General features: G+C 36.0%; 2 protein-coding genes across 3 annotated transcripts; both read left to right on the plus strand.

Annotated features, from left to right (window-relative positions):
* Positions 1–1,578: 1,578 nt before the first annotated feature.
* On the plus strand, positions 1,579–10,243 carry LOC107937950 (G-type lectin S-receptor-like serine/threonine-protein kinase CES101). The gene is given in 8 exon segments (XM_041109345.1): positions 1,579–3,009; positions 3,340–3,524; positions 3,527–3,730; positions 3,926–4,136; positions 4,250–4,487; positions 4,586–4,618; positions 9,593–9,710; positions 9,822–10,243. Coding segments are annotated over 8 exon segments (2,397 nt in total). The 5' UTR covers positions 1,579–1,913; the 3' UTR covers positions 10,134–10,243.
* A 709-nt stretch (positions 10,244–10,952) lies between these two features.
* LOC107937959 (peroxidase 39-like) lies at positions 10,953–12,069 on the plus strand. 2 transcript variants are annotated; one of them, XR_001694797.2, is made up of 2 exons: positions 10,953–11,292; positions 11,417–12,069. XR_001694797.2 is itself a non-coding variant. In XM_016870975.2 (2 exons), exons 1-2 carry the CDS (start codon positions 11,270–11,272, stop codon positions 11,647–11,649), a joined length of 264 nt encoding a protein of 87 aa, XP_016726464.2. In that variant the 5' UTR covers positions 10,953–11,269; the 3' UTR covers positions 11,650–12,044. The 2 variants fall into 2 exon arrangements, 1 of the variants encoding a protein (XP_016726464.2); XM_016870975.2 differs by having other exon boundaries at positions 10,953–11,300; positions 11,417–12,044.
* Positions 12,070–15,223: the final 3,154 nt, after the last annotated feature.

Here is a 15,223-nt window from a genome sequence, read left to right on the forward strand (position 1 = left end):
TATGACCAAATTCGCCCTGATATGTTCGCCAATGATATGTTTGCTAGTGATGTGTTCAAGAAGAACATATAGGCGTCAACCATGCCAGTAAATTTCATGAGCTTACATGAAACTCAAGGAGTTATTTACGTGCATTACTCCCTATTACTCGTAATATTAATAATATATTAATATGTTATCATTTAATAGTTGATGTATGGAATCTCACTAAGTTCATTCAAACTTATGAGTGGCTTGCCTTAAGTGCAGGATCCAAGGCTGTTATGAAAAGTGTGGGAAGGGACCAAGGCAGATCTTGCGGAATCCTTATGGGCTTTTTTTGTTCTGGTATCATGCATATAGAGGGGCTCCCTTATAGGCTACACCTTGAGGTTGAATTTGTAATTAAGTAGAATCCAATTTTTCAGAATAAGTGTATAAGTAAATTCAGTGGATGAGTATGATTGTAAATAACATTAATCTCCTTAGTTAGGTAATCATATAATAACAAGTTTAATGTGATGTTCATTTATGGAAAGGTTATGGATAATTAATTGATTGGATTAAAGTTGTACGACAACATAATATTAAATCTGGCATGAAATTAAATAAATTAAAAATTTGTTGTTAGTTAATACGGTTCAATTATGACGTTCAACACCCGGACCTGACGATTGGGTTCGCGAAGTGGCAAGGTGCAAGTTATAGCTAAAACTTTGGTGCATGCACATTTTGTCTAGTTTGCATGCTAGTCTTTTGTTTTGTTCTTTGTAATTTCATTTAGTTAAGAATGAATTTGGTTTGCTTTCGTTTTGACTGTGTTTAAGTGCTGATTGACATAATCAAGTTATGTGCAAGCAAAGTTTTACAAGTTACAAGGTTATTAGTGGGAGTAGTTAAAGGTTCGATTGTATTTGGTATTGGTTTGACAATATATGTTGTATTTTTAAAGAAATGAAATACATATTATTATAATAGGCGCCAACAATATAATGAATGTAAAATAATAAGAAAAGAAAAAATATAAATATAAATTTTACGTAAAAAATTTTTGGGGAAAAAAATCATGGATAAAAGAGGAGAAATTTATTAATGTTAAAAATTAAATGATACAAAATGAGTTTCAACTATATTTATTTAAATGCTAAAAAACCTTATTCTAATCTATGTAAAATAAAAAAATATAATTTTATACGAATTCTTCTTATACAGCACATATAATTTGAGCAACGTCTTTGCTGTTGTTTTTGCTCCTTAGAACTATAGCCCTTGGATGATGAAGTTCTGGCTAGGGCTGATGGGATCAATTTGTATAAATCATATAGTAATTCAAAATTATCAGAAATGTAAGAAAACGTCAACTCTGAAATTCAATTTGTGTAAATCTTTTCGTCAGTCCAAAACAGTTCGATGATGATGATATTCACATGGCGAAATAGAAGACAGTGTGAGCACGGAAAGAAAGGCGGTCCCGCTTTATGTGGTGCTGGCAATCGATAGCTTCATTAGTCAACAGTCAACTCTGAAATTTGTTAGCCTTGAAAGTGACCCACCTTTACTATATACTCGCACACTTTCTATTTTCATCCATAGGGAAGTGCTATACGAAATCTTGTTCCATTATGAAAGAAACCCAATGCATTGGTGATGGCAGATGAGAATTTCATCTTTTTTTGCTCTTTCTCTCACAACCTACTGTTCAAGTTCAAAAAAAGTGATGGTCAAGTTTTATTTCAAAAATCGAACCCTTTAATTTGATTTAAATTTCCACCATCTGAAATGATCCAGTCCAATCTCTCTTTGTCTCTTCAAATCCAACTTTGTTACGGTCAAGGAAGTTTCCTCTTTTGTTTACACAATTGAATAGAGTTCCAGTTTTCTCCGACAACAAAATAAATGTTTCCCACTAACAGTAAAAAGAGATTGATTTTTCAATGGCTTCTAATAAACCCATTTTTTTCTCCTTCTTCTTCCTCTTGCTGTTTCTCTCATTGAACCTGCAAAGCTCAGTCTCACAAACATGGATCAAAGCTGGTTACTGGGACTCTAGCGCTTCCCTTCCAGTTTCTGATATAAACTCTGCTCTTTTCACTCATCTTTTTTGCGCTTTTGCTTATGTAAACTCAACCTCCTATCAGCTCTTTGTCAACTCCTCAAATGAACAACATTTCTCTAACTTCACCAGTACTGTAAAACTAAAGAATCCATCCGTTACTACTATTTTGTCCATTTGGGTTGGAAGAACTGAGTCTACCAACTTTTCTTTGATGGTTAATGAAACTTCTCGTCGAAAAGCTTTCATTGAGTCTTCAATCAAAACAGCCAGGCTTTATGGTTTTCATGGTTTAGACCTTTATGGAGTTGAGCCTAGGAATGGCATCAATATGAGCAGTTTTGGTACTTTCTTGGCCGAGTGGCGAGCTGAGGTAGCATCCGAGTCAAGAAACTCCGGTAAGACACAGTTGCTATTAACTATGTCGGCTAATCGCTTGCCGATTGTCAACTCAGTGAGTTATCCTATTGAGTCTACAAAGCTAAACCTGGATTGGGTGCATATTAGAGCATATGACTACTATGTGCCAACATTAGATAGGTTTACTGGTTTTCATGCTGCTTTATATGACCCATTAGTAAGGGCCAACACTGATGATGGTATAAAGGAATGGTTAAAGAGAGAATTCCCTGCTGATAAGCTAGTTTTAGGTTTGCCTTACCATGGCTATGGATGGATGCTTGTTAACTCTGGTGACAGTGGCATTGATTCAGCAGCTTCAGGGCCGGCTGTCACCATTGATGGTTCAATGGGGTATAAGTCAATCAAATCATTCATTCTAAATTATGGTTATGGCGTTGAAGCTGTGTATAATTCTACTTATGTGGTGAATATTTTCAAAATCGGGTCGAATTGGATCAATTTCGATGATGTGGAAGCCATTAAAGCTAAGGTTTCTTATGCCAAGGTAAAGGGTCTACTTGGTTACAGTGCCTTTCAACTTTCCAATGACGATAATTGGGTGCTTTCACAAGCTGGTAATATGGTTCTCTCCCTTTAGAACATATCAAAATTTTCAGAAAATACTGAATTTTTAAACATTGACTTGGAAAAAGACTTCAACTAGCATTATTTCTTGCCTCTATTTGGTATATTTGACTTGGAAAAATACATTACCTGTCATTTCTTTTTGTCTCTTTTACGGCATTTCAGTTGGACAATATGCCACATAGGTGTCTTGTCATTATTATGCCATGTTTGCATGCTAAAATATTAAAGAACAGAGCTTAAGTTTGCTAAAATTCTGAAATCTTTACAAAACATTGAACTGTAATTAATGTAATGAATAATGTATCGATGTTCCGCAGCTTGTGGAATAGGCACCAGTCAGCCAAAGAAACATCGATTATTGGTTATTGTTTCGGTTACAGTTGCTGCAATGGTTTTCCTGAAGATAGCTATCATCTGTTACCTGCAAAAGAAAATATTCAAATCACAAGGTAAGAATGGACATGTGAGAATCTGCAATGATTCCAAACAGTTATCGAACATTGACTCGTGAAGGTTTCAACTGCAGGGCTTTGGTGTGCATTGAAAATGTTGGTTTCTTGGATAAGAACCAAAATATCAGCTGAAAAAAGGCATGAAAACGATGATCCTAATCTCCAAGTTTTCAGTTTCTATAGCATTAAAGCTGCCACTAATAACTTTTCAAATGATAATAAGCTCGGAGAAGGTGGATATGGACCTGTTTACAAGGTAATGTACTATTCCTCTATTAGCCACTTTCGGGGACTTTGCGGTAATGTATAATGTGTTTGAAGAACCACACGTTTGCCGCTTACCTGCAGGAGGTTCTGAAATTCCAAGTACATTCAAAGGATTAATCGTTTATCATACCTTTGTTTGGTTTTTAAAACTACTAACTGCAATGTGGATTGTGGACTATAACAGGGAAAGTTACCAAACGGGCAGGAAATAGCGGTGAAGAGGCTCTCGAAAAGCTCGAATCAAGGGTTTGAGGAGTTCAAGAATGAGGTCACTCTTACAGCTAGGCTTCAACATGTGAATCTAGTTCGAGTTCTGGGAATTTGTACTGAGAAGGAAGAAAAATTGCTGGTTTACGAGTTCATGCCAAACAGAAGCTTGGATTTCTACCTCTATGGTAAACAATGCTTAATTTTTTCAACTTAGTATGAGTGTTAAGACATTTTTCTGGCATGTTATTTCATAAACTTCTTCAGCAAAACACATTGTTCATGCACTTAACCGATGCAGATCCATTTAAAAGGCATCTGTTAGATTGGAGAAGACGAGTCTCGATAATCGAAGGCATTACACAAGGGCTTCTATATCTCCAAGAATACTCAAATTACACTATAATTCATCGTGACATAAAGGCGAGCAATATCTTATTAGATTATGAAATGAACCCAAAGATATCAGATTTCGGGATGGCTAAATTTTTCAAGAAGGATGAACTTGAAGCAAACACCGGCAGAATTGTTGGGACATAGTAAGTGAATCAGACGGTCTCAAATGATACATATCCGATTGTTTTCCATCTTTTCCATTGAATCTATACATAGTTATTAATTCATTGATTCAATGCAGTGGCTATGTTCCTCCGGAATACGTTAGGAAAGGAATATACTTGTTGGAGCTGAGAGCAACTAACAGCAAATTTCAGCAAGAAACTTGAGCAGCAAGTGTCGTGACTTGCAGCAAAAACAAGCAGAAAACAAAACAGAACTTTTAAAGTAAAAGCAAGAAAAAATGAAGAAAGTTTTTGAATGAAAACTTGATTACATTTTGTTCATTCATTAATTATATAAATGGCTTAAAGCCAATACATAAATCAAGCTTCTAGCTTGTCAAAATAGTAGGTTAACCAAAACAATACCTACCATCACTAGGTTTCCTAGTAAATTGGAATAATAACTTGTACAAATGAATAAAGCTGGTGAACAGCTCAATCACTATCAAGATTACATCAAATATCGTCTTATCATAGTTCAAAGTGAACTAAATTACATTACATAAACAAAAAAATTCAAAATGAAGCTAAACATCCTTGCTTTCTCGTGCAAACTGCTGCTTCTGCATGGTGGTCTTCAATGCTGCATGCTAACCACCTTTCAACACTCTTCCTTGGTTAGCATGTTGCTGACTCCCATCTTCATTCTTAAGCTTTGAAACCTTGAAACATTAAGAGGTTTTGTTAAAATATCTGCTAATTGTTCATCAGAACTGCAATGAACCAGTTTTACTTCATGAGCTTGTTGCATTTCTCGAACTGCATGAAGTTTAATGCTAAAATGTTTTGTCCTCCCATGAAAAACAGGATTCTTTGCAATTGCAACAGCCGATTGGTTGTCACACATTATCTCTGTTGCTTCCTCTTGTTCAAGGTTGAGGTCGATTAGGATTTTTCTAAGCCACATGGCTTGATTAACAGCTGCAGCAGCTGCTACATATTCTGCTTCTGCAGTAGATTGAGCAACCAGTGCTTGTTTCTTTGAACTCCAACAAAATACTGCTGAGCCAAGATTAAAAGGATAGCCTGAAGTGCTTCTCATATCGTCTATCGAGCCAGCCCAATCAATGTCACTGTAACCAACCAATTTCAGGTGTTTTGTTTTGGTATACAGCATTCCATAGCTCAGGGTTCCTTTGATGTATCTGAGAACTCTCTTAGCAACTTTAAAATGACTTTCATTGCAGCAATGCATGAACCTCGAGAGTAAGCTCACAGCATACATTATATCTGGTCTAGTGGCTGTTAAATATAATAAACAACCAACTAGACTCCTATAAGTTGTCTCACATACTGGTTCAAAAACACTTTGACTCGATAGCCTTTCTCCAACAGCAATTGGTGTGCTGGTGGCTTTGCAATTTTCCATTGAAAATTTGCTGAGAATTTTCATGGCAAAAGTCTTTTGACTTAGCCAAATTTCTTTCTTTGATTGTGTTACTTCCATGCCTAAAAAATAGGTCATCAACCCCAAGTCTGACATTTCAAAATGCTGTTGCATTTTGGTTTTGAAATTGATCAGCATCTCTTGATCTCCTCCTATCACCAATAGATCATCGACATATAATGACACAATGAGCTGAGTTTCTGCCTTGGTCCTTTTGACATACAAAGTTGGCTCGCTAATACTCCTCTCGAATCCCAGACTGATCAAATAACTGTCAATCCTGCTGTACCAGGCTCTTGGAGCTTGTTTCAAGCCATACAAGGCTTTGTTCAGCTTGTATACCATTTCTTCTTTGCCAGTCACTTCAAAGCCTTGAGGTTGTTCCACATAAATCTCTTCTTTTAGGAATCCATTGAGAAATGCTGACTTTACATCAAGCTGATGTATCTTTTACTGCCTTTGTGCTGCTAGTGCAACTACCAATCTGATGGTGTCAAGCCTGGCCACTGGTGCAAAAGTCTCCAGGTAGTCTGATCCAAACCTCTGACTATAGCCTTTGACAACCAACCTTGCCTTTAATTTGTTTAAACTACCATCAGCATTCTGTTTAACTCGATAAACCCATTTAACTCCAATAATTTTCCTGTTTGCTGGTCTTTCAACTAAATTCCAGGTCTGATTCTTTTTAATCATGCTGATCTCTTCAATCATTGTCTACTTCCAACCCTCCTGACTTTCTGCTTCTTCAAAACAACTTGGTTCAGCAATGGCCACTTGTGCTCTTTCATAAACATCAGTCAATGATCGAGTCCCTCTAATTGGTTCATCATCCACATCCATTTCAAATGTGTCTTGATCAGTTCCAACTTGATCAGATGCAAGTTCTTCAGTTACAGCTCCTGGTTCATTTTTATCCCAATTCCAGCATGCCTTCTCATTGAACACAACATCTCTACTCACAAGGATCTTGTTTGTAGAGGGTTCCAGCATTCTATAGCCCTTTTTAACTGTACTATAGCCTATCAGAATCCTTGCTTGAGCTCTTTTATCCAGCTTTCCTCTTTTCACAGCTGGAACTTGTGCATAACATATGCAACCAAAGGTTCTGAGATGAGCCAGTGATGGCTTGAACCCAAACCAAGCTTCAAACAGAGTCTTCTGAGCTAGGGCCTTGGTTGGAAGTCTATTTTGAAGATAGATTATTGTGTTTACTGCTTTAGCCCACAAGGTTTTAGGCAGATTTTTTTCAAACAGGAGGCACCTTGCCATATTCATCAAGCTTCTGTTTTTTCTTTCACTGACCCCATTTTGTTGAGGTGTATATACATTAGTCAGCTGGTGTTTAATACCTGCATTTTTACAGTAAGCTTGAAACTGAGCTGAGGTATACTCAGTTCCATTATCTGACCTTAGTGTCTTAAGTTTGCAGCCAGCTTCAGTTTCCACAGCAACTTTAAACTTTAAAAACACATGAGCCACTTCTGATTTGTGTTTCATAAAGTAAATCCAGCAGTATCTTGTATGATCATCTATGAAAAGAATAAAGTACCTGTTCCCATTAAGAGACTCGGTCTTCATTGGTCCACACACATCAGTGTGCACAAGCTGCAACTTCTCTGATGCTCTCCATACTGTGTTTGCAGGAAATGGAAGCCTTGCTTGCTTTCCATGTTGACACACTTCACAAATTTCATCACCTTTCACTGTTTTGATGAAATTTTCAGCCAACTCTTCATTAATCATCTGAGCCATTGATTTGAAGTTAACATGTCCAAGCCTCTGGTGCCATAGCTTGGAGTCATCAATAGAGGCAATACAGGCTGAATGTGAGTCATTTGGCCATTCCACTTCAAAGCACTTATCAGTCATGGTGACTGTCATGAAATTTGATCCACTTGGATAAAAAATTTGGCATTCTTTCTGCTTGAACACAACTGAGTATCCTCTCTCTAGCAGTTGAGCTATGCTAAGAAGGTTTCTGTTAATTTTAGGCACTAATAGCACATTCGAGATGACTTTGATGCCTGCAGGAGTGTGTATCTGTACATCCCCTTTTTCCTTCAGCCTTTATAAACTGACCATTTCCAATTTTTACTTTGGTTTTACAAGCTCTGTCCAAAGTTTTGAAAATGGTTGCATCTGGTGACATGTGGTTTGTGCATCCACTGTCCAACAACCAGCCTTTCGAGCTTTTCTTTTGGTTTGCTGAGCATGACACAGCAAAAACTTGTTCTTCATGATCACTGCTATCCTCAGCTACTTGAGCTTCAGCCTTTTGTTGCTGAAATTGGTTCTGTCTCGGTTTACTTTTATTTTTGCAAACCTTTTCCACATGCCCTTTCCTTTTGCAATACCGGCATACAGCATCTGGTCTGAACCAGCAATCTGCTTCAGGATGACCAGTCCTTTTGCAGTATCTACAGGGTTGATCCCTTTTCCTTGTGTTTTCAGACCGTGACTTGTCCCTCCAAGTCTTTTTACCTTTATGAGCAAAGGTGCTCGATGTTGGCTTGGCTTTTCTCCTTCTTGGTGCTCTTCTAGTCTGCTGGCCCTTCTTTGCTCTTGTGCATACAAGGCATTGATTAACTCAGTTAGGGAGATGGTTGTCAAGTCCCTTGAGTCCTCGAGAGATGAGATCTTTGCCTCATACCTCTCAGGTAATGTGGATATGACTTTCTCCACTATTCTGGCTTCACCGAACTGCTCTCCTAAGAGCCTTATGCTGTTTACAACAGCCATAATTCTGTCTGAATACTGCTTGACTGTTTCTTCTTCTTTCATCTTGAGATTTTCAAAGTCCCTTCTCAAGTTGAGAAGCTGTTGTTGCCTTGTTCTCTCAGTCCCCTGAAACTCTTCTTTCAGCTTGTCCCAAGCCTCCTTTGGTGTTTCACAAGCCATGATTCTTGTGAAAATCACATCTGAAACACAATTTTGTATGCATGACATGGCCTTGTGCCTTTTTTTCTTTCATCAGCATGTTGCCTTATTTGAGCAACTGTTGGATTTGCTCTGAGAGGTGCTGGCTCAGCATCTGAATTAACTACCTCCCATAGGTCGAATGCCTGCAGGTAAGTCTTCATTTTGACTACCCAAATATGAAATCCTTCTCCATTGAAGGTTGGTGGTGCAGCTGGTGAAAAACCTGATGAAGCCATGGTTTCTAGTACTGAACTACAACAGGTCCTCTAAGAATATGGCTCTAGATACCAATTGTTGGAGCTGAGAGCAACTAACAGCAAATTTCAGCAAGAAACTTGAGCAGCAAGTGTCATGACTTGCAGCAAAAACAAGCAAAAAACAAAACAAAACTTTTAAAGTAAAAGCAAGAAAAAATGAAGAAAGTTTTTGAATGAAAACTTGATTTCATTTTGTTCATTCATTCATTATATAAATGGCTTAAAGCCAATACATAAATCAAGCTTCTAGCTTGTTAAAATAGTAGGTTAACCAAAACAATACCTACCACCACTAGGTTTCCTAGTAAATTGGAATAATAACTTGTACAAATGAATAAAGCTGGTGAACAGCTCAATCACTATCAAGATTACATCAAATATCATCTTATCATAGTTCAAAGTGAACTAGATTACATTACATAAACAAAAAAATTCAAAATGAAGCTAAACATCCTTGCTATCTCATGCAAACTGCTGCTTCTGCATGGTGGTCTTCAATGCTGCATGCTAACCACCTTTCAACAATACTCAACCAAGTATGACGTTTATAGTTTCAGAGTTCTACTTCTACAAATTATCAGTGGCAAGAGGAATTCCAGTCTGTATGGATGCCATGAAAACTTGAATCTTCTAGAATATGTAAGTAACTATGAGACACTTTTTTTTCTTCTCCATTTTGCACACTTTTTTTCATCTCCATTTTACAGTACGAATATTGTAAAATGTATAATGTTGAGTGATAATATCCAGGCATACGAATTGTGGAAACAAGGTCGAGAGGTAGAGTTTTTCGATGCATCACTGGATGATTCATCTTCGTCATGTAAGATCATTAGATGTATGCAATTGGCATTGCTATGTGTGCAGGAAAATCCTGCAGATAGGCCGTCAATGGTGAAAGTTTTTACGATTCTCAAGAACGAAAATAGTGTTGCAATCTCTATACCTAAGCAGCCTACATATTCAATAACAAGATACGAAAGGAAGGAAAGTATAGACGTTGGGAGGAAGAAAGTTTTTTCTGTTAACGATGCATCGATAACCCAAGTGGAACCTCGATGACTGACAGCTTATGCATTTGGGAAACATTTATGTAAAAGGATCATGTTTTTTTTTTTACCAACCTTTGGTCATGCAAATATAGATATTAAAGATTGGAGCAAGTTGTTGAATCTATAGTTTTAATGGTGATTGATTTTCAAGCCAAAAAGAACAAGAAAAGAGGAAAATTTTCATTACAAGCTGAGGTTGGAATAAATAACTGACATTATAAGAGTGGTTTTGGATTGGCGATTGGGTGCGGTGGGGTGAGTTTAGTTGACTTTTTGTCTCACACTACATTATCGCTACAATGTCTAATCTCATCGTCACCGTTATTTTTACACTAACTGCAGGTAAACGCGCTGCCCATCCAAACTCATCTTAAGTCTAGGTTTTCCTTTTGAGCGTATGAAAGCTGCATGTCCCTTCAAAACTTCAACTTTGTTCCACGTCAGGATATTTTCCTCTTTCCTTACAATATTCAAAGATTTTCATATTTTCTTCAACAACGTATGTTTTCTACTATGCAATCACCATGAAAACAGAGAAATAAGGAACCAAAGCCCTCGACTCCAAGGCCAAACCACACCGTCAGCAAGAAAGAAGGAATGAACCCCATACCAACAGGTAGTGATGTTGGAATCAGTACCGTATTAATCGGTTAAACTAAAAATCGATAGTTGATTATTTACTAATTTAAACTTTGAAAAATATAACCAGGGATTTAAATAACGGTCGCGGTCGCGTTACGTTTATCGCGGTTGCGGACATAACGGATGCTATTGCGGTCATCGCAGGTGTCGCGGTCGTGAATTTTTTTAAAATTCACACAATTTATTGTAAAACATTCTAAGCCTTTTCCACAACTTCACTACTCTCCTTACTCTCTTCAGTAACCAAGGGCTTAACTTGACCACTTAGTTCTCCAATTTTACCGACTATTGCATGGCTTCCACGTTGTTCTTTACACTTGTGCACGTGTAAATCAAACAAACTCCTCTTTGTTCTTCACTTAAATTTTTTTATCAACAAATTCAACGTTTCATTACTTGAAAACACAGAGGAAATACACCCCCAAACTACTTTCTTTCAAAAATATTTCAGGAGAAAGAAAGTGAGTGCAAGTGTGCAACAGTTGTTCTGGTTTCAACAGCAACATGGATATTGCTTCAGCCTACAAGTATATCAGTTCAACTTCATCACTATCGCTTCATGGCTCATCATCTTCATCCTTGCTTCACTTTTCCTTTGGGGAAATGTTCTCAGGCTTTTCGGATGTTCAAAGTCTCTCATTTGTTTTTCAGGTGGTCATACAATCGGCATATCCCATTGCCCGGCTGTTTCGCGCCGGTTGTACAATTCCACTGGCCCCCGCAGAATCGACCCAACCATGGACAGCAAGCACGCTGAAAACCTCAAGATCTTAGCTACTACTCACTCTTGCTCAAAAGAAGGGGTGGACTGTGAACCTAAGCTAATTCTTTTCTCTATTGTACCTGAACGGAATCCCCAACCTTCATCTCATCCTTCAATCTGATGCTGCTTTAACCACTGTAACGAAAAATAACAGGAATAGCGGCCCGTTATTCCCGTAATTGGCCGTTACCCGTTAAATTGCGGCCGCGATCCACCGCTATTGGTGTGACTCCGCTTCATACCGCTATTTTTAGCAATAGCGGTTTCGGACGGCGCCACTACCGCTATATAACGGCCGCTATTCCGATATCGGTCCGCTATTTAAATCCCTGAATATAACAACTCAATATCCTTAAATATATATATATAAAGACTATGAACAAACTTATCAATTGTCGTTTCATTGTCTCCTGCGATGATTATATCATCACAAATGTAACATCATTTGTGAATTGAACAAACATCGATGCATTTCATCGAGAAAATGAAAATAACGGTAACATCATTTGATATAGCCGTTAAAGATTGCTTTAACCTGTAAAGTGGCTCATGAAATTTACACACAAGGTTTTTACCACGTGTTGCTTATAAATTGGGGTTTGTTGCATATATACATTTTCTATAATATCCGCTGTTGACATCTGTTTTCTATGGATGGATGAAAATTTTAATTAAAATTTTAGTAGTGTCTCAAAACATATTAACTTTGAAGCTAAAAATCTCAAAATAATTTATGACTTGTCTCAAGATATAGAGATCCTTGTCTCGAGAAATGAATTTGAAATTTGGTATTTGAGTTTAGATTCGAATTCTAACTCTGATATTAACCCATGTAATTCCGTAAATTGATGAAATGAAATCATTGAATTTATAAATACATATATACGTGAATTATATGATAATTAAATTAAATGTATTTATGCTATAGTAGCTTGAGTTGTGATAAGTCATAAAAGTAACATATTTTAATCTCATTCTTAATACGTTTTTGGATGATTAATGATGTAAATTAGTGAATTTGATGCTCCTAATCTTTTAAATTCATGTTTCTATACTTAGTAGAGCATTTGGGAGCGAAAAACAAGCCAAAATCGGACGAATAGAGGTATTTTCAAGATCCACACGACCTGGGCATCTCCACACGGGCTGGCCACTAGCCCGTGCCGATATCGCACCCTGTTTCCCAAACATGCGGAAAAACTCAATTTTTAGGCTTTTTGAACATTTTAAAGTTTATAAATGTCAATTAGAAAAAGACCTAAGGGGGCATTCAAAGAAGATTGAAGAAAAGACTCGAAAAAAGCCATCGGATTCAACTCGGAAGCGAATCTCCTTCAAGATTGAAAATCTCCATTTAATTTCATTCGAAGTTTTATTGAGTTTCTTTATGTCTTGTTGTTATCCTAATTTTGAGATGTTTTCATTCAAGATTATGAACTAAATTTCCTAGATACCTAGGGAAGATGAAACTTATGATAAATCTTATTATTTGATTTCTGGTTTACATGATAAATACTTGATTCTTGTTCTCAATTATGTATGATTATTTCGTGTTTTAATATTTTTATGATATTAATTCATGTTTAATGTGCTTATTTCAGTGGAGCAAAAGTCATTGTTTAATAGTAGATCTAGTATAATTGAGTGGAGTTGCATGCAATCCTAGAAATAAGACGACATAAATCTACCATATTAGAGTAAAATCTAATAGGGAAATTTATAGATCAAGTTAATGCGACAATAGGGGTTTTAATTAGAAAGATATTTCAATTAATCAACCTAGAGTCAGTTGTTCTTACTCTCGAAAGATATATTAACTTATTTTAGGGATTTCTACGGATCAAGGCACAAGTGAATAAATTGTTTACATCAGATTCATAATAATAGGTGAAGCCTAGGTGGATTCATTCCTGGGTATTGTCCATCTCATTAAGTATCTTCGATTATTTTCCTATTCCATTCTCTGTTACGTACATAGTTAAACGGTAATTACTAGTACTTTTAGTCCTCGTAAATATGATATTCCCAACTCTCCATAGCTATACTATTATTCGATAGATGCGCTTACCTTTGTCGTAATTATAGTTAATTTAGTGACCATCAAGTTGTTTCGACAACATAACGTGACATCAGATGTTCGGAACCAACAATCAGATCTAGAGTGTTACAAATACCACATTTACTCACATTATATATTTTTTGATATCTCAAAAAATGAATTCTACCGTCACTAAATGTATGAAATTTGTAACACCCCCTAACCCTTATCCGTCGCCGGACTAGGGTTACGAGGCATTACTAAACAAAACACACCTCAATACAAACGTTCAATAGAATTCAAGAATTTAACATTGATATGCAATTCGTTTGAATACATGTTTAAATCAACTATTTCTAAATCAAAATATAAGCATTGTATACATATATAAATGGAAATATATTAAGCTTAGCCAAATTTTAAGTAAGTATAATTATAAATTCTACTTTAACCTTTTTAAAACAAAACATAACATTTTGATCCCGTTAAACCATAAGAAAATAAGCCATTTTCGTATGGCTATTAATTTCATATACAATATATCAAAGTACGACTTTCCAAAACATTTATCTAGCCTGTACATGCCAAAGTTAAAATTTAAACAGTTTAATACCGAGACAGTAAATAGAGTGATGAACTTGCTAACGATCCCCAAGCTTGAAGCTTGATCTTAAGTCTAAAAATCAAAAAAACATAAACAAACAAAGTAAGCTTTTATAGCTTAGTAAGTCTATAGCATAACAGAAATTATAAAAATAATTATGTAATTTCCTGATACACTTAATGAATTCGCAAATACTATATATGTTAACTATTACATATAGTCAAAAGCATATTTAATTATCAACTCTTAAAACCGAATGTAAATTCACCATAAACATGAATAGTCGAATGCTTATATACATATATGCTTAACAATTATTAGCTCCAAATGTATATACACTTATTATAACTAAATGTATATATGTATTTATCACCTGCATATATCTAAATGCATATATGTGCTTATCGCTTGCACTTCATCGAATGCATATATATATTATTCAAATACATATGCCAAAAGCATATACTTATACTTATCAACCACATGTGCCGAATGCACATATATATATATTTACTATAATCCACATATGTCGAGTGCATACACATATATATATCCAACAATTTCATGATAACCAACATATATATATACTCACTAAACACAAAGATTCGAACGTTTATATTCTCATCAAATACTTAGAAACAAATGTTCATATATTTATCCATTACATATAACCAAAATCATATATATACCCAATGCAAATAATCACTTAATTTAAACAGATTCACTGGCACTTAGCTTGTTAGGCTTAAAGCCTGATTCAGATCACCGGCACTTAGCCTGCTAGACTTATAGCCTGATTCAGATCACCAGCACTTAGCCTGTAACAGCCCGATTTTGGGTCTAGTCGGAACAGTGGTTTCGGGACCACAAATCTGACGAGGAAAAAAAATGTAATGTAATGGCCTGAATTTTCAAATGTGTCGGAATGGTGATTCGAGATCGCTAAATTCGACAAATGAGTAGAAAATATTATTAATTTAGTGAGTATAAGTTAAATGTGAAGTTAGGAAAAATTTTGAAATAGTGAATAGTGCACTAGAAATAAATATTAAA

Source organism: Gossypium hirsutum, chromosome D13, assembly GCF_007990345.1.
Source record: "Gossypium hirsutum isolate 1008001.06 chromosome D13, Gossypium_hirsutum_v2.1, whole genome shotgun sequence".
NCBI lineage: Eukaryota > Viridiplantae > Streptophyta > Magnoliopsida > Malvales > Malvaceae > Gossypium > Gossypium hirsutum.

What these genes read in the sequence shown, in the direction of transcription:
- LOC107937959 (XM_016870975.2), top strand. Translation starts at nt 11,270, where the DNA reads ATGGATATTGCTTCAGCCTACAAGTATATCA. An exon ending in TTCAGCCTACAAGTATATCA is followed by an intron (nt 11,301 to 11,416) that starts GTTCAACTTCAT and finishes TTTGTTTTTCAG; the next exon opens with GTGGTCATACAATCGGCATA.